Below are 20556 nucleotides of genomic sequence, written 5' to 3' on the forward strand. Positions count from 1 at the left end.
TGTTTCACTTGACCAGTGTGTGAAAGATTGTTTCACTTGACCGCTGTGTCAAAGATTGTTTCACATGACCACTGCTTGAAACGTTGTTTCACGTGACCTCTGCTTAAACCATCGTTTCACTTGACCACTGCTTGTAACGTTGTTTCACTTGACCACTGTTTGGAATATTGTTTCTCTTTACTGTGGTAGTAGTGTATCGAGAGTTTGTTGATTTATTGCTCTGGATGGCTGTTTGAAGGTCTGGTTAATTTTATTCAAAACGTGTGTTTACTTTTCCACTTGGGTGAAAAACGCTTGCTCGGGCAGTGAGAATGCCATGATGGCCAGCACGTAGAGTCTCACTCTGAGGATAAAGGATTTATCTCTGGGTTCCACAATTGGTATTACATTGGTTGTAAAGTCTGATTTATTTACAAAGATTGCACATGTTCAATATGAATGAATTCATTTGAATGCCAGGCAGTCGAAACTTGTTTATTTACACAATTTGTCTTTTAAGCAACACACTGTAAATCACATATGTAATATATAAACAGTGGTTAAAATCCCAATTTCACACACACACAAACACACACACACACATATATAGATATATATATGTATATGCATATATACATATATATATGATACTCATGTCCCGCATCAACCGTACTTCCCATCACACGCCATTCATTGAGGGCACAGGAAGACAGCACTGAAGCAACGAGCAGGTCACTGAAGCAAAACAGTTCCGTAGATCATGTGGAAACGTTTTTATTCTTTTTAAAGTTTTTAGATTTCAACAAAGTGCATATGCAAAATGGGGACAAAGACAAACGCGTTTCTGGGGCCTTCGTCAGAGATATAAACATATATACATATACAGACCTACTGATGTGCTAACCAGCATGACGGCGTTGGGAGCAGGTGCGTGATTGAGGGAGTTACGATGCTGGTTCCATGAGGAGTTTGCATGCCACAATCCACTTGGATTTTAATTTCGATTTTAAACTGCTGCAAATGGCTCACGACCCACTGGGGCAACATAATAGCACTACTAGTTCCAGAATGCTACAGTTGTAGCTATGCCCACTGAGGTGGTGCCTCGAACTTAATACAGGTGCTTTAATCAACGGGGTGCCTTTCTGCAGTTAAAAGCCTAAGTTCCTGAAGATATGCACACAGCATGAAACGCGTCGGACTGTGGGGCTAACTGAGTGACAGCCGATTCCCTGTTAACACGGCAACTCTCAATAAAGATATTCAGCTACACTCACCTGCTGTGGGCCCTTCCTTTACAGGCACCCTTTGGCGGATGAATGTTGGCGGCCTGCCTGAGCCGCGGAAGGTGCCCTTCTGTGTTTACAGACCTGCTGATGTGCTAACCAGCATGACGGCGTGGGGAGCAGGAGCGCGATTGAGGGAGTTACGATGCCGGTTCCATGAGGAGTTTGCATGCCACAATCCACTTGGATTTTAATTTAAATTTTAAAATGCTGCAAATGGCTCACAACCCACTGGGGCAACATAATAGCACTACTAGTTCCAGAATGCTACAGTTGTAGCCACGCCCACTGAGGCGGTGCCTCGAACTTAATACAGGTACTTTAATCAACGGTGTGCCTTTCTGCAGTTAAAAGCCTAAGTTCCTGAAGAAATGCGCACAGCATGAAACGCGTCGGAACTGAGTGACAGCCGCTTCCCTGTTAACACGGCAACTCTCAATAAAGATATTCAGCAACACTCACCTGCTGTGGGCCCTTCCTTTACAGGCACCCTTTGGCGGATATATAGAGACATTAGTTTTTTCCAACACACGTTAATGCTGGTACATATGGCAGAGTGGTGCCTGGAGAACAATACCTTCACTTACTACAAGTTACTGTACAAGCAGATACAGGGGACTGCCATGGGTACTTGCTTCGCCCCCAGCTATGCTAATTTGCATTTGGGCTGGTGGGAGGAGCAAGTACTCATGACCCAACACATTTTTTTTTTTTTTTAACTTTATTTTTGTCGCAGACAATGATAGTATATAACAGTTGCGCCGACAGTTACAAAAAATCAACGACATTATGGCCAATAACATACTGCTGTGTACACGGCCCTTCAGCCCACAACCCGAAGGCCGGGCGGCGATAGGTGGTAACAAGGAAGCCAGGTCTTGGACCTAGCCATGTAACTGCGCGGCAGGATATTCTAATCCGCTTTTATTTTTTCTTTTATACAGATTACCCCCCAACTCCCCAATGGAGCCCTCCCCCCAAAACTTCGGCATTCGTGACTAAAACATGTGTACACAGGTCGTTCACCTCATTATGGCACTCCTATCGGCAGAAAAAGCAGCGATCATTACGTATATTAGGCATGAAACTTGCAGATACCAAGACACAATTCCTCTCAGGTGTATCCTACATGTACGTGTGCGGTCAGACACTCCCCTGACTCACTGCCCATCCTCACCCTCCCCACCACCCTCATCTTCAGACCCTGTGTCCCCGGAGGTGAACAACTCCGCACTTGTTCCATCCGAGTCCTCGGCTGCCTCCCCCACCTCTCGCATCATTCTCCACGCAAGCAGGTCGTCCTGCAGCTTCTCATCCCTACGCACTGTTTGCATAAAGGTTTCCTCCGCCAGGGTCCATTCCCCCACATCTCTAAGCCACTGTGACATCTCTGGGGCCCTCTGTCCCATCCATGTGATGGCCACCCTCCTCCTTGCCAGTACTAAAAGCAGTTGCAACATCTTGTAGGACAAATTACACTTCCTGGGCTTGGGGACTAAGGCTAACAAGCAGTGAAGGGGGGACCCAACACCTTGACACCAACAACAATAACATTGTCTTGTACAGACGTTACATAGACGATATATTCATTATATGGCGTGGTACTGAAGAAAGTGCACTGCAATTCTCCAGAGATATCAATTGCAACGATCTGAATCTGAAATTTACATGTACAGTCAGTAGAAACAGCATTACCTTATTAGACTTAGAGGTTTCCCATGAGGGAGGCAAAATACATACTCGCACCCACAGAAAAGAAATGGCAGGGAACACCATTTTGCACTCAACAAGCTCCCATCCTCTAAGCCTAAAAGAGAGCATACCTTATACTGAATGCATAAGAATGAAACGAAATTGTAGTCTTGCTGCAGACCTCCATAAGAGTACAGACAGTCTCTGCACCAGACTCAAGGAAAGAGGATATAGCCTTACCACCCTCAACAAAGCAAGACAAAAAAACGAATGCCTAGTTAGGTCATCCTGCTCCAAAAAAAGTCAGTAACAACTAATAACAAGAAATCAACTACCACCAATGCCACGCCTAGACTAATCACAGGGTTCAACATACATCACAAAAACATCAGAAAAATCCTGTATAGGCATTGGCATCTGATTAAAAATGACACTGTCATAGGACAAAACTGTGCTAAACTACCCCAACTAACATTCAGAAGAGCAACCTTAATGAGTCAGGAATTGGTCAATTATGCGCCATCAGCCCCAACCAAAAAAATCTGGTTACATTCCCAACCGGGTTTCTATAAATGCACCAAGTGCAAAGCAAGCCAACATGGGGTAAACACAAAAACCGTCAAGTTCCCCTTCAGAAAGTCCCCATTCAGAATCAGACAGCACTACACATGCAAAACAGATTTTGCAGTATACGTCCTCAAGTGCTCCTGCAATTTGATATACGTGGGGAGTACCATTCATCCAGCTCATGTGAGGATTCTGCAACACCTCCGAGCAATAACCAACGATGATCCCGCGTAACCTGTGGCCTGCCATATCAATGCATACCACAGTGGCAAGACAGAAAATCTAAGGTACTTTGTACTAGACAGTGTAGCACCAAACCCCAGGGGAGGGAACAGACAGCTGAAATTAAGACGGCTCGAATCCAAATACATTATCGAGCTCAACAGCAAGATCCCTAATGGGCTTAACGCTGATGAAGCACTCAGTGTACATCTCTGACCTAGAAACCCACTAATAAAACTTTAACACTCTCTTCACCGTCTTATAAAGTTTCCCATTTCTGCAGATAAACATCTAGTTTCACCATCTAGGATGAATCCTTTTTAAACCACCACACAGTGCACTTTTAACTGAATAAATGACTTAATTTAATCAATTTTCACATGATCCTAAGTCCATTGGAAAAGTAAAGCGCCTCCAACTTTACCCGATTTGCTAGGCAAACCTTAGTTCCTTAACAAATCTGAGAGATAGCATACACCCAATACAACCCCCCACCTGTTTTTTCATAACCACATCTATACAATTTGATGCAGGGCATTTAGAATGGTTACATGGAGGAGAACATGGACATAAGTCAATTAAGCCCACTTGGGCTGGACTCCGTCAATTCTTTCGGCCTAAATTTTAATTAAACTCTTATTTAAATTTTGTATTCACTTTCCTTTCCTTTAACACTGCAGAGAACTATTTAAAACCCCAGCGCAGAATGCGCATCCCGCCCTTGCATCCTCGCACTTGCGATTATATTTTATAAATATACATAATTAACTCGGACATCATTGCCTTCCTTCACTCCCAAGCCTGTGTCTGGGACCGCTAAAATATACATTTCCTCTGACGGCCTCTATCGTGCGATTATTTCCGCACATCGTGCGGCCCCTTGCCCTTGACTTAACCCCTTTTAGGAATAGGTGACAGTAGGACATCTGTACAATTAGCTTTCACTCTATCGCCCTACCTTGATTCAGGCTCATTTCAGAGACACACCATACCAGTAGGCTGTGGAGCATAGGCACACGATGTTACAGAGTGAGGGCATGCAGACTCTTTTAAAACATGCCGCGTTAGGAACTCTTTCATTCCTCAGCTGACACGTGTGAGAACACAGACTATGCTTTTACAATTTTTTTGGTTTGTTTTAACAGCGTCAAAAGCCTTGTTGTATGTTTTAAACAATTGTCACACTTTGACTAGAATAACTACATGTAAAGACGGATTTACAAATTATTTACAACAATTGATTTTCTATGCTTTTTATGCTGTGTCATGATGACTTGAAAATATAGAGGCGCTTTTAACTCTTCTATGTCCACGATCACGTGTTATTTTTGTCACATGGTTATTTCACTAATTAATCAATGTGCACTAGTATAAAAACAGCTAGCAAGCAAGGTGTCAAACAGATGTAGTGAGCAAGGCGGTTCCATCCGCCGAAACACGTCTGATCGCTGTTATTGGTGAATAAAGAAACCTTTGATTACATCCACAGAGTCGGTGCCTGTTCTTCTTGAATGCTGAAAGCCAGGATTGGGAGAATATATATATATATATATATATATATATATATATATATATATATATATATATAATAATAATAATATGAAATTTGTAATGCGCTCAGCTTACCCGGGGGCATCCCGGCGCAACAAACCAGAAGGAGAGACTCAGCTAATCACTACTGTGGAAACAGGTAGGTCTTAAGAAGTTTCCTAAATGGTAGGATCTTGGGCTCTGAGCGAATCTTGAGGGGCAAAGAGTTCCAAAGAGACGCCACCTGCACAGAGAAATGCCTGCCCCCAGAACGGGCTCTCCTTACTCTCGCTGACTGCAAAAGATGTTTTTGGTCCGAGCGCAGCAGACGTGGGGGTTTGTAAGGACGGGCCATGTTAGCAAGGATGGGGGGACCTTTGCCATGCAGAATTTTGTGGGCTGTACATAGCGCTTTAAATTTCACCCGCTCCTTCACGGGGAGCCAGTGAAGCGCTATGAGGGCCGGAGCAGCAGACTGCCTTCTGGGAACATCCATAAGGACTCTCGCAGCTGCGTTTTGCACCTGTTGGAGGGTTTTAAAGGTCGCTTCGGGAGCACCGAGAAACAACGCATTCCCATAATCGAGCCTCGATAGAATTAGGCCACGTATCAACAGCTTCCTTGCTGGATCAGGAAGCAGAGGTAGCACCTTTCGGGCTGATCTCAGCAGACCAAAGCAAACCCCTGCGGTTTTCCTGGCATGGGTCCTGAAGGACAGATCTTCTTCCAACCATACTCCCAAGGACTTGATCTCCTTCTTGGGGGATGGTGGGTCGCCAAGAGACCAGGGCCAACAGCTTGCAATAATGGAGAGACTGGAATTGCCCAGGAGCATCAGCTCGGTTTTACCTCCATTAAGCTTTAGGGCGGAGATAGACATCCAACGATAAACATTGGCAAGGCAGTCGTGTAACACCTCAGGTTGTTCCGCCAACTGAGTGAGGCCCACCACCAGCTGAGTATCATCAGCGTAGCTGATGATCTTCACCCCTGAAGGGGCGACCACTCTTTCAAGTGGAGTCATATATATATTAAATAAGGTAGGGCTCAGCGATGAGCCCTGCGGGACTCCACATTGAAGAGGGATTAGGGCAGATTGCTCTGATCCTTCCCAGACTTGGTAGAAACGGTTAGAGAGAAAAGATCCCAACCATTTCAGAGCCGTCCCTGAGACACCTACCTCTGACAGACGTTGGAGGAGCACCTGATGACTCACGGTGTCAAAGGCAGCACTCAAGTCCAGGAGGATCACTGCCACTGACCCTCCTGTATCTAGAGTGCTCCTTGCCTCCTCCACTACTGCCAGCAAGGCCGTGTCTGTTCCATGGCCGGGGCGGAAACCAGTCTGGGAGTCTCCTAGCAGGTGGTTAGACTCTAGATGGTGAGAGAGCTGACGGTTGACCAGCTTCTCAGCAATTTTTGAAAATCCAGGCAGAAGTGAAATTGGCCTGAAGTTGGTCAAGTTGGATGGATCCAATCCTGGTTTTTTCAATAAGGCTTTTACCACAGCCTTTTTCCATCTCTGGGGCACTGTGCCCTGAGCGAGTGAAAGGTTCATGAGGTCAGTCAGAGGGGTTGACAAGGTGTTAGCCACGAGCTTAAGATGTTTTATGGGGACTGGGTCACTCGGAGAACCACTCCTTCATCTCTAACAGGACTTTTATAACCTCCTCTTCCGAGAAGGGGCCAAAGGATGCTAGCTCAATCGGGCGACTTATTGGACTAGTAACCGGTTCATGGATTTGAGGGATAGTGGGTAAGGAGGATAGTATTTTCTCTATTTTAGAATGGAATATATATATATATATATATATATATATATATATATATATATATATATATATATATATATATTTTTAATATACACATATATATATTTCAAAGAAAAATGTGCCAGCTGCTTAGAATGCACTCAGTAACAGGTCGGGCTCCGTTCAATTTTATAAGGGTCCTTTATTTCAGCAGGTCAGCATGCTTCAAAGTCCATTACAAATGCCAGACGCGTTTGTCATATCCGCAGACGCGTTTCTGGCTTCTGCCTTCATCAGTGCGGAAAAGCCGTCGATGATTAGCCACAGTCTTTTGAACAGTCCTCCCATTTAATAGGTGTATCCTTGGCAAATGAACGGCCCGCGATGGGGCGTCTTCATTTCCGTTGTTTCTTGCCAATCGCAATGTTCATGGCGCACCCATCGTTGAGATTAAATGACAGCTGCATCTGCTGTGACCCTGTGTCCCCTCGCCTGCCGCTCCACACCTGTGAGTGCCCCACGCATTAGAGAGACACTCCTGCTTTGTATAAGCAACGACCTCACTCGGTCGACAGTACCTGTTAGCGGCGTTTCTGGCAGCCCAAATTAATCGAAAAAACACCATTCCACCCAGGGCCAGCCGAACTCACGGCGGGTGCAACCGAAAGTGGAGGTGGAACCGCTTAAAAGATCAACAAACACACGGCAACTTCGTTGCACACTCGGGGCATTAGGGGGCTTTGTCATATCCACAGACGTGTTTCTGGCTTCTGCCTTCATCAGTGCGGAAAAGCCGTCGATGATTAGCCACAGTCTTTTGAACAGTCCTGCCATTTAATAGGTGTATCCTTGGCCAATGAACGGCCCGCGATGGGGCATCTTCATTTCCGTTGTTTCTTGCCAATCGCAATGTTCATGGCGCACCCATCGTTGAGATTGAATGACAGCTGCATCTGCAGTGACCCTGTGTCCCCTCGCCTGCCACTCCACACCTGTGAGTGCCCCACGCATTAGAGAGACACTCCTGCTTTGTCTAAGCAACGACCTCACTCGGTCGACAGTATCTGTTAGCGGCGTTTCTGGCAGCCCAAATTAACCGAAAAAACACTCGGGGCATTAGGGGCTTTGTCATATCCGCAGACGCATTTCTGGCTTCTGCCTTCATCAGTGCGGAAAAGTCGTCGATGATTAGCCACAGTCTTTTGAACAGTCCTGCCATTTAATGGGTGTATCCTTGGCCAATGAACGGCCCGCAATGGGGCGCCTTCATTTCCGTTGTTTCTTGCCAATCGCAATGTTCATGGCGCACCCATCATTGAGATTAAATGCCTTCATCAGTGCCAGAAATGCCGCTAACAGATACTGTCGACCAAGTGAGGTCGTTGCTTAGACAACATTTTCTCATATGCAGATAACACTCAACTGATCCCCAACCTCACCGAGGACCTATCCAACGCCAAAACCAAGTTTTGCAATGCAACATTGCCAATTGGATGAGAGACATTTGCCTCCAACTAACTCGCACAAAATTGAAGTACTGATCTTCGGGAAGACCCCCTCCACAAGGGGCCACAGCTGGTATCCTGCAGAACTTGGACTTACACCCACACCCACCGACCATGCACGCAACCTCAGCATCATCCTCGACAGCCAACTGACCATGAAACAACAAGTTGACGCAGTCACCTCCTCCTGCTTCCACACACTCCGCAGAATCGTCAGATGGATCCCAATCAACACCAGCAAAACCGCCACTCAGGCCCTCATCACCAGCCGCCTTGGCTATGGCAACACCCTCTATGCCAGCATCTCCACCCAGCTCCTCAGAAGACTCAAGTCCATACAAAATGCTGCAGCCAGACTCATCCTACCAGACTCATTCAGCCAAACAAACTCACATCGCCCCCCACCTGGAAGACCTCCACTGGCTCCCCATCCAGCTGGAAGCAAGTTCAAGATCCTCACACACACCTACAAAGCCCTCCACAATTTAGAACCTGCCTACATCAACCATCAACTGAACTTCCACCAGTCCAGACACCTGAGCTCCTCTTCATTCACCCTCTCACCCCTGCATCAGTCATAGCCACCGTGGTGGCCGCTCCTTCCCCTACATCGCAGCCAAGACCTGGAATGACCTTTCCCTCCAGCTTCGTACTGCTCCACCACAGGTAGACTTCAGAAAGAGACTCAAGACTTGGCTCTTTGGCGGAGATACAGCACCCAGATACCCCTAGGTGTAACAGTGCTGCACTATACAAATACTGTTTGAGTGGCTTCTTTGGCAGCTGGGCAGAAGGCCAATGGGACTAAGAAGGGGTACAAGTCAGAGATATCAACAGGACATCAAAACGTTAATGACACAGTTGGGGAATGCCCCTTGATTTGTAGGTTGATGGAGGGGATTAGATATGGAAATCCTCTTAAACCCAGGTATTTTGTTTTAGGGAATGTGAATTTGGCATTGCAAATATTTCAGTCATGAGAGGATAATGACAATCTTTCTTTGACGCTATTTTCTGGCAAGCTGGTTATGATACTATGTCTAATATCATTTAGGAGGGTCTAATATGTTAGATCTTTGGACATTTCTACAATGCATATCTCGCAAAAGGGGTCCTCTTTACCATTATAAGTTGCACCAAGAACACATCTACCTCTATAAAGTTTACTTAATTCCACTAGTACTCTAAGTTGTGCAATGTGAGGTGCCTTAAGCATTATGTGAAAGTGACTGAGACCCTTAGAACCTCTATCATGCAGTTATTGATGTCATTATTCAAACCTTTCTCTCTGGTATCTGCAGTCTCTAAGTAGATGGGTTTAAGGGGTGATGGCCCTTGAGGGGTTGATGCAGGGTGATTTGGGGCTCACTCAGCCCGGGGTGCTAACCCGGGGGTAGGTTAGAGGATATGGGCTAGGTTAGAGAATATTCTTAAAACAGTAGATTGGTCTAGAGCAGTAGCAGATGCTACTGGGGAGTAGTGGTGGGGCAGGTAGGGGGGTGTTAAACAAAGAAGAGGGGGAGAGAAAAAAGAAAGAAAGAAAAACAAACTTACCTTCCCAGTAGCCGGCTCTCCTTCGTCCTCTTCGTCCACGAGTCACGCAGGAACAGAAAGCACCCAGGCTCCTCATAGCAATGCAGCGTTGTGCTTGGTCTGAGTACCGTGGATCGGCACTCATATAGGGACAGGGGGCCTGGGCATGTTCCTCACCAGGCTGTGTAATGCAGCCTGGTGGGGAACATGCAAAGTGCGCATGACTGTTTGGCCGGGCCAAGACAGCCGGCCAAGCAGTCATGCTCACTTTGGAGTGCGCAAAGCACATCTCCTCCTGCTCTGCAGCCAGCACACAGCCCGCCCGCCCGCACATTTACAGCGCCAGAGAATTGTGAAAAAAAAATGATAATAACATTGTTATTAGCATTTTACTTTTCCTATGGGGCCATGCTCCTCCACCCCTGGTCTAGAGTGTCAACTTTTAAGAATTTTTGTTTTAAGCCAATTCAGCATGCGGCAATGACAGTTGCTAATACTCTTTGAACTTGTATAATATGCGCTTCTTGTCTTGTAATAAAATTCCAGTTCTCCCAGCTAGTTGGTAAAGGAGAGTCCGGATATTATTCAAGACGATAGAGGCACAAATTATCCCACCACTTAAATGTGTGCCTGCTTGACAATGGTGGTGATATGTTGTTTACAATCACTCCTGGTGCTAATCACGACCAACCAGATAACATCTGAGTTACCAAGTGGTGACGTGGTTGAAGGAAAGTTTTAACTACCGGTTAAAAAAAATTTTAAGCGTCATCTATTTGTCCCATTTTTTGTGGTTTCAACCTTCTTGTAGTCTGTGGTGGAAAGAGGTGTGAAAGCCAAGGGTGACCGTGGAAAACAATACATTTCTGAAAACTGGACAGAATTCCAAATTCAGTAAGGGGTCATTTATGTAGATGGCCCATGTTTTTCCCAAAGCAACTAATTGTTAAAATAAATTAAAAAAATAATGAAAAAAGTAAGAAACAATAGGAATTTGTGATCAAGTTTTTATCTGTAATTGTTTGCTCCCATGGCCAATTTACATAATAACATACTATTACATCCAGCAGACTGTTCTAGTTACAGGGATATGGCCAGAACAAAGAGATACCCAGGGCCAACAACTGAGCTGCAGCTTATAATGATTTTTCATTGTGTCAGGCATCAATTCAATGGCAAAAACACATGGATGAAAAATTGGTGTGAAGGAAACACATGTATTTTTGCAATGTGCACCTCTGAATTTATCCACACTCTCATGAGTCAGATGGTATTTTAATAAACTTGTTCTTTCTTTCACATTGGCATACATTTGGAAGCCAAAAATAGAGAGAAATCAAAGTGATAATAACACATTCTATAATATCCTATATTCCTGATAAAATCATTACCCCACTGGTTTGGGTGGGCCTACACCCACTACATGAGATGCAACAAAATTCAACATGAAGACATCAACATTTGGTATAGAGAATTCAAATTTTTAGTGATGTGGCTTGCTGATTAGTTTAAGCCAAGGCTTGGCTGACACTCAGGGAAACCTATTAAATTCAGACATTTCTGAATCTTAACACCCAAGAGAGTCTAGGGTAGCGTGACTTGTGTGGATACCATTACGTTTCTTAATCACAATGCCCTGCAAATCCCAAACTTTGGCTAAAAATACGTTTCTCACTTTTCGGTGAGAGAAAGTTCAGAAATCTATGGGGATCCCCAAAAATTCCTGCCACCCAGCATTTCCGCCCTCGTGACAGAAAGAGTACCCCACTTGTGTGGCTGGGTCCCCAAATGCAAAGTGGAGGCATCAAATATTCCCCAACTAAATCAGCCCACTTTGTTGATGTGGTAGTAGCAGTATTTGGGCCATGGCTTGGCTGCCACCTGGGGAAACCATTTAAACCCAGACTTTTCTAGGCATCCAGGGGAGCAGCGGCGACCCCTCCAAAAGAGCGGAGGAGCTGCACCTACCTGCGGCCAGCGCTGCAAAGCAGAAAAATAAAATGGTAATAAAAAGAATTCGTTACCATTTTATTTTTTCCTTTTCCCAGTCAGCCTTGTTTGGGGGTGGGGCCACTGCTGCTGACTGGCAGGCCAGGAGTGGTGTTCATTCCACCAGTTTAGAGTGTGCATGTCATTTTGGCCAGCTGTCTCGTGACAGCCAGCCTGACATGCATACTGTAAACCACTCTACCCAGCTGTCTTAGACAGCTGGGTGGAGAGCAGGCACAGGCCCCAGTGCCAGTAGGAGCATCGAGGCAGCCTGCTCCAGCCAATCCTGGCACTGCTTTCATGCTGCTCAACATTATCAGCAGCATGAGAGCAGCGTCTGGATTGGACTGGAGACTTCAATTGCTACAGAGACCACCAGTGCCATGGGGCTGAAGCACAGGGATGACCTGAGGAGGTGAGTCCGTAAGTACAGTTTTATTTAACATTTTCTTTTTTTATCGCTTTCCCTCTGACAAGCACTGCCTTCAGCCTCAAACACCAGAACTCTCAGTCGTGCTTCATTATAAACTCTGTTTATAATGAGCCATGACTGTCAGCTTTAGCATTCACCGCATGCTGGTCAGTGGTTGGATGGTTGGCCCACCAAATATTTAGGATACCAGACCCAACTGCATGGGAGTAAAGGGTGGTTCAACATGCACCGATACCCACTATGTTTACTTGACCAGAATGGCTTGCAAACCTCAACATTAGCTAAAATCCTACATTTTCAACACATTTCTGCCAGGGAAAGTTCAGGGATCTGTGGAGATTTTCAAAATTCTTAGCATTCAGCATTCCCACACATCTCCAGATAAAAAGTCAATAGGGTATTTGCATGGTCCCTGGTTGAGGGTGCTAGGATAGCCAGACAAGTGTAGTGCAGTTGTTATTGGGAAAAGTGTCAAAGCGTTTAGTAGGGTCCCCTAGTTGTCTTCTGACCTCGAGCCCAAACAGTGCAGCCACTCAGCGTGACACATGAGAGGAAATTGAGAATAACCTCCAGTTTGCAAGCCCATATGTCAAAGCTATGCCCAAAAGTATCTCGCTTACCTCCTCAGGCTTCCTCATCTCCCAGTCCATTCCCTCCCTCCTGTCCCACGTCAATCTATAGTGTAGGTGATGAAATGAGGTGGCTGCATCCCTGGTGAGAACAGCCACATGGTGCTATACATCAGCAGGATTCAGGAGATAGACAGCTGGGGGCATATTTAACAATCTGTCATGCAATACAGCAAGCCATCTTGCTGCGCTGCGTGAAAGGGAAAGGCAGGAATGCACCATATTGAACATTATACTGCACATTTCGGTCTTTTATTAATGCTGGCATACTTTTAGCTGCCTCGCGCCAACATCGGCACCTTTGCAGGGGAACCTGCATTGTATGCAGGATTGTTTTTGTGCAGGAAGGGACAGCTTCCTGCACAAAAACGGTCCTGGGAGGCAGAATACAATACATGCAGAAAGAAAAAACAAGGAGAAATAAAGATATTTCGCCTCGCTATGCCTCAGCAGGAGAGGAGTAGGATTATGATGCATTCACAGATCTACCACTAATGGCAAATCTGTGAATGCACCAAAATCCATGAGTGGATGAATGGGAACACCCATGCTTGACCCATGGCACTCCTTCCTGCATCAGACTAACACAAGGAAGATGTTTGCACCGTCTTGTGTTACTCTAGATTCATCAAGCCATGCAAAGCCAGACAAGGTGGCCTTGTGTGGCTTGGTAAATCTCACTTAGGTTTTGTTTTGCCCTTGCGCCCCCCTACATGGCACAAGAGCAGCACAAAACCTTGATAAATTTGCCTCCTGCAGTTTAGTGTCTTGTGCCCCCTAAATCCTGCTGAGACCCTGCACTAACATAGAGCAGTCTGTGGCTCAGTGGATAGGGACAGAAGGACTACAGGAGTGAGGAGATGCAAAGGAAGCTCTATGCCAGGGGCTCTCTCCCAGGCCTGCCTTGATTAAAGTTACACTGACCCAGGCTGCACAATGGTGAAGTCACCAACTTTGCATGCGCAGTGTGTCGCTGCACTGCTCTGCTGCTCTTCCACTGCCAGACTGGGCATCAGCCGTCCTCTACTCCAAAATTTGGCAGGGCGTACACCTATATTGATGATGGTTGAGGTCTAGTTGTACTCAGACACCCCCTGGTGTATCAGGCTCTGAATTTAATACAAGAACTTGTTACCTGAGCAAGCTGCTTCTAGGAGTGCTGCCATGTCCTCAAAACCCTCTTCATAATGGTCAAGAAGAAGTTTCTGTGCCATCTGACGTCCATTCTCTACAATCTCGTCCAGCTTCCTTAGTTTCTCGATGACGACATCCTTCTGGCATAGTCTATGCAGCTAGAGAGAAAATTAGTTTAGTGCTTTGGCATGTTCCCATTAGTGGATGGTGGTGGATGTCTTGGGGTGAAAGGTGAGTACCTTTACACATGTTCCTGTGAGTTTTCAGCAATAGCCTTAAAAATTGTTAAGTAGGTATGTGTCAATTTCCACCATGCACAAATAGGTTGTGAGTAGTGCACAGGCTTTAGAACATCATAGTCCTCCCAACCCACCATCAATATGGCCAGCCCGAATAGGATTTCAAGTGCTCTTGAAAAAGTCTCCCTAATGCTTCTCGTATCCCTAGCACGACGTCTACTCTTTCCTCTGTTAAACCTTCTGTTAGCTAACACTCCCTTTTCTCCTCATGCATACTCTCACCTCCAAGTATCTAACTTCCAATCGCGTGAAATTCTCCTGTGTTTAGTGCAAATCTTATACATTGCCCCTTGCCAAGAATGAGTAGTTCAATCAGTTCTGACTTTGTTTTTTTTTTTGCAATCATGTGTACATTGAATCTTATATAAATGGATATACCGCAGTCATTATCACGTCATCCCCGATTAAGTAGGAATGAAAGAACAATTTCTCAACTAAAGCAATGACCGTATACTTCCCACCTTCACCTCTCTGGTTTTCTCACACCGGACGTCCCTCTATAAATCGGTGAAAAAAGCCCAAATGATCTCCCATTCACAGAGTCCAGTGCCTGCCACCTGAAATCCTAAACCACAAATCGAAGAGCTGTATGGCTCTTGGTTTATGTGGGCATGTCCTAAGGTTCTTGTTCCTAGTTAGGTCACCACACCCTATTTAAATTTTGGTTGGCAATAACTTAGGAAAGTTTTTTTAAACTCATGTTATTCCACAGTCTGAGAGACTACAGGGCTATATTTGGTATATCTTAAAGCAGGCCTCAACATACAGGCCACCCACATGTGCTATGGTAGGACATATCTATAAGCTTTGATGTCTACCATGTGCAATGATCGAAGACGCAGTATTATCTCTACTTGATTTTCGTGAATAGGAAACCCCATGTCCTCCTTAATATGGATGAACCTCTTTCCAGAAGGGGGTAACTGCTTTACATGACCAACTTATATGGAATAGAGATTCTGCTTTTTAGCCACATCTCCAGCAAGTTCCATCTAACCCAGGTGCTTAATTTTCGGTTGCTGGGCTTTGAGGTACCATCTAAAGATTAACAGGTATCTGGATTCTTGAAAAATGATGCATCGTGAAGATCGCTGAAATCCCACTGCAATATCCATTGTTGCTCCCACTCCCCAGATTTTACTGACTTCCTTAATTTCTTTTCCCAGGTCTTTCGATATGCCCCTTGGTTGGTGATCCATGCCCTTTCCAAGATACTAAAGACAGGCAAGATAAATCCCATCATGATTGTATTGTCACATATACATTTCTCAAAGGAAGTCTTATAGCCTCTTCTTCATGTGGTGGGTGGCGCACTCAATGCTTTAATTGGAGGTAGGGTACCCTGTCATATTCAGCAAGTGCAAAGTATTGTTTGCACTGTGAAATGGGCTTAATGCACCTTAATACAAACATGCCTTTCAGAGTTCTACATTCTCCAATTATTGGCCTTTAAAATGTATGAGGGTCAAGGGTGATGGGAGTGTAGTTATTCCCAATTCTGAGGTTGCCCTATATCAGATGCTGAGTACAATGCATGTGTCCCGGCTTACATATGCATTTTTAGGTCGTAAAGTCTTAAATAGCACCACACAAGGTCCAGCAGCAGCCTGCCTGCAACCTCTGCATCTCTACACTTCATATCAGATTCCTCCTGCTGGTCGCATTGAAGGTGTTATAGTTTGTTGCCATAGATGTGTTGGGAGTGTCTGAGTGTCTTTGATAAATATTAGAATTTCACTACTATGTGATGCGTCTCTTACTAAGGTGGGATTTAGACTCCTTGAATAGTCTTTGTGTGCCCTTAGGGTTTAAAGCCATGAACATTCATGTCATTAAGCCGGGTGTGTCCTGTTTCTTGATAGTTCCTGGCAAATAACAGGAATTCAGCTTGAGTTTCAGGTAGGCACTGGACGTTGAGGTCTGGATGATGTGCAGGTAGTGTTTGAGGCGTTGGGTGTCTGAAGGAGAGGAGAAAGTCAAGTAGAGCAGTGTGGCTCCATGTATAGACTGAATATGATAGGGACACTATAGAACCCAGGGGGACTCCACAGATGATATGGATTATTTCGAGCATGGAGGTGCTTGGGTGAGCAATTTGGTGTCACTTGGAAAGGTAGCAGGAGCTGCATGGATAACATGGATAACAAGACATCTATTAATTAGAGCACCACAAGGCTTCTACGAATGGAGTATTCTAACTCCTCCTTGCTCTTGACGAGTAATAAGATAAATTAGAGCAACTCCCTTATAGTCGTAATAAACGCCTCTCCGGTTTTACTTTATACATCCTTCCATTGAAGACTTCAACAGGTGCACTGGTCTAGCGTTTCTACCTCTCTAATAAAAGAGAGAGGGACCCTCTACCAAAGGGATGGGGTACCAACTGTTGACTTTGTCAAAAAAGCAATTCCCTTTGGCCACACTTATCAACACAACATAAAAAACAACTGACAATGCAGACAAACTAAAGAGCAGTGCAGTAAAAACCCAAATTCTGAAACAACAAATAAATTACCAAATGTACAAGTTTATTAAAATATCATTAAAAACCAAGTAAAAATAGGTATAGTCAAAATCAAGGGAAAACAGACAATAAAAGGAACATACAATCTCCACAGTTCATCATATAAGTTCCTACAGTTCCAAAGGAGGGAGGAATTCAATAAGGTTATATTCAGTAACAATCAGAATAATCCTTAGCTAGTCATATGAATTCTCTCCCCCAATCCTCAACGCGTTTCGACGGGCAGGTAGAATTGCAGCCGTCTTCTTCAGGAGAGTTATTAGCTGTATTCCCCAGAAATACTATGGTCAAAAAGAGAAATAGGTCTCATCATCAGTTTCTAAACTTTTTAAACAAAAATTATACATGAGGATACAATCCATCTGCTAACCAGAATTTGAAAGTTATAACCACCGCTCAATACAATATAACACCTTTCAACAACATTTACATAGTAAACATTACAACACATTTACAAATCATATTATTACTCTTCTTCAGTTGTTTACAGTTCATCACATTTTTCTTAATATACAGTTCATCACATTTTTCTTAATATACAGTTCATCACGTGATCCATAAAAAACTGTGATCACGACATAGTGTATGTTTTAAACCACCTTCGTGTCTGATCCTAAGCCACACATGAGTGGCCAAAGAGCACATTTATATATATAATTCATTCGTAATACTCTCTGTTGCCACATCAGGCACAATTGTTAAGAATGGTGATTGCGATTCCAATTTGGCTTAGGTTGTTTATCTCCTGGATTTTATAGTTGACCAGGCTAACCCCCAGATAATCGGTTAGTACTGACCTTTAGAGTGGACGAAGAAAAACAGCTTCCGCTTGGTCTAAAACGGGCAATTTTCTTTTTTGAGCCAAGTATACGTATAGACTGAAAAAAATGTATAGAAAATACATCTTAGAGGCCCTCCTTGTATTCAGTAGGCTGTTGACTAGAGACGAGCTAGAGTCTTCACTCGCTCGGTAAGTGGTCGTCTCACACGGACCTGACATACCAGGTAAAGTAGCCAGTTACGGCCGCCTATAGAGTTCTTTTTAACTATAGAAGTTACACACATCCGATACTTACAACTAGTATTTCTAATATGTTCCTCTCATTGGTCGGTGCACTTAATTCTCTAGGCTTGAACCAAAGAACAGTTCTTCGTAGGGTTATACCTCCTAGAATAAAGCAAATATCTCACTATACATTTTCTTACGTAGCTGGACAATCATAATATAAGAGATGGGCCGACTATGCTACTTACGAATAAGATCTTGCAGTATTATGTGCATGCGGTAATTAGGATATATCGATTAAAACATCCCGCAATTGGGAACACTGTCGAGAAAATGAATGGGATATATTTAGTTCCCATGTTGCATACACATAGGGCGACATAGACTTACACTAAGCCTACACTTACTTTAAAAAAATGTTAGCACCAGCTAATAAGTGATGTGGGGCTGCATTCGTCCTCCCATTCAATCCTAGAATAGAACAAATGTCTCACTATATATATTCGTTTAAAAGACATATTTTAAGTATGAAAAAACTGACTGTTCTACTTACACAATGATTCATTTAGTCTAGTGTGCACGCGGTAGTTCCGATGTATAGATAAAAACGTCCCGAAAATAGAAGCACTATGGAAAGAGTAAGATCAAATCTCTTCAGTGCCCATGCTGCGTATACGTAGCACAAAACCAAATAAGGCCGAGCTATTACTCACATAAGATAGACTTTTCGCCAACTCTTAAATGATATGGGGCTGCTTACGTCTTCCCATTCAGTGGTGGCTGCTATTCCTACAAAAGTTACAAAGCGTAAACGCGCCTTAGTATCAGAGTATTTACACCAAGGAAATTTAAACAAAACTAAGCTCTCGCAACTACAAGTGTGTTCATCAAAACAAGGTACAATGACCAAAAGTTAAAAAAGAAGCGCAGAAGCAGGTTCTTTGATGTAAGTCTTCTTGTCACAGCAAGATGTTTAATTTTCTCCAGACTTGAGAATAATACAGTCGCCGACACGTGTTTCGTCGTGTGCGGTTGAGTCACACGACTCTTCAGGGCTTCCACTCCAATTCCAATGTATGGATGGAGTAAGTCTGGGTCTTTGAAAGCTCAGTATCAAGCAATGGGTTTTCTGTGGGTATATGACAAAGTCGATGCTGTATAACACAATATTCAGTTGCAGTGTAAGGACAGAAAATGTCGTATCCCACTGGTAGTTTTCATTTGAAGGTATAGCACTCTCGTACACGAGAGACGACCGCCGGGAACTAACAGAGGAGGGATTGCCTGCAGCGGCACACCACCGCGGAGGTTACGTACCCGTTTCCTCTTTTTGGCGCCATAAAGAATCCCCTCCCGGCTCCCCGCCTTACAACATAGTGATACACAGTGCTATACCTTCAAATGAAAACTACCAGTGGGATACGACATTTTCTGTCCTTACACTGCAACTGAATATTGTGTTATACAGCATCGACTTTGTCATATACCCACAGAAAACCCATTGCTTGATACTGAGCTTTCAAAGACCCAGACTTACTCCATCCATACATTGGAATTGGAGTGGAAGCCCTGAAGAGTCGTGTGACTCAACCGCACACGACGAAACACGTGTCGGCGACTGTATTATTCTCAAGTCTGGAGAAAATTAAACATCTTGCTGTGACAAGAAGACTTACATCAAAGAACCTGCTTCTGCGCTTCTTTTTTAACTTTTGGTCATTGTACCTTGTTTTGATGAACACACTTGTAGTTGCGAGAGATTAGTTTTGTTTAAATTGCCTTGTCTTTTGACTTGTTTGGACGGTTAAGGGTGTTTTGCCGTCTGCTCTTCACGCACTACATAACGACTATCTTGCCTCTCACACACTTTGTAACGTATTAACCTAGGCAGCGCGCCCTTCTAGTCCTAATTTTCTAAAAACCCCCGTTGCACAGTATTTACACCAAGGAGTTGGTTACACAGCAGGTACGTACCCTACGAGCCAACACATACCTCTTCATTGAATCCGGTAGGCTTTCCGCGTGCCTTCACCATGGAGTGCTATCCCTACGAAAACGCCGTTTAAGTACTTTATCTCGGCGTCCGAATGCGGAAGTAGAGGAAAGATCGCCGATGAAGATCATGGACATAGAAAGAGGCCTGCCGATAGGAGGTCGAAATAGATTGCCATAGCAGATCTTTTTTTGGGTATCTAAATTGCTCACGATTATTCTATTCAGGCGCAATGGGCCTTTCAGATTTCCCTTCTTTCCGTTAGTATTTTTGGACGGTCGAATTTAAAAGAAATTAGCATGGTTCGAGTAAATAGACCGCGCATGCGCATACCAACGTTGTTTTTCCCTAAGTAACATATCTATGTATATCTATACGCAAATGCTCACAGAGCCTTGCAGTAGATTGTTATGGGCATTATTGCGGAATTCAGTATATGAAGTACTACAGTAAATCAAGTAAATGGAACATATCTGTACCAGAC

At 44.3% G+C, this 20556-nt stretch overlaps 1 protein-coding gene across 2 annotated transcripts in view; it reads right to left on the bottom strand.

Moving 5' to 3' along the window:
• HEATR4 (HEAT repeat containing 4) overlaps positions 1–20556 on the bottom strand; it is a 344851-nt gene that overhangs the window by 23162 nt on the left and 301133 nt on the right. For both annotated transcript variants that reach the window (XM_086937243.1, XM_086937244.1), the window contains exon 15: positions 14252–14408. In XM_086937243.1, coding sequence (XP_086793369.1) covers positions 14252–14408 — 157 coding nt within the window. The remainder of the gene's footprint in view (positions 1–14251; positions 14409–20556) is intronic.

The sequence above is a fragment of the Lissotriton vulgaris genome, chromosome 9 (genome assembly GCF_964263255.1).
Source record: "Lissotriton vulgaris chromosome 9, aLisVul1.2, whole genome shotgun sequence".
In the NCBI taxonomy this organism is placed as follows: Eukaryota; Metazoa; Chordata; class Amphibia; order Caudata; family Salamandridae; genus Lissotriton; species Lissotriton vulgaris.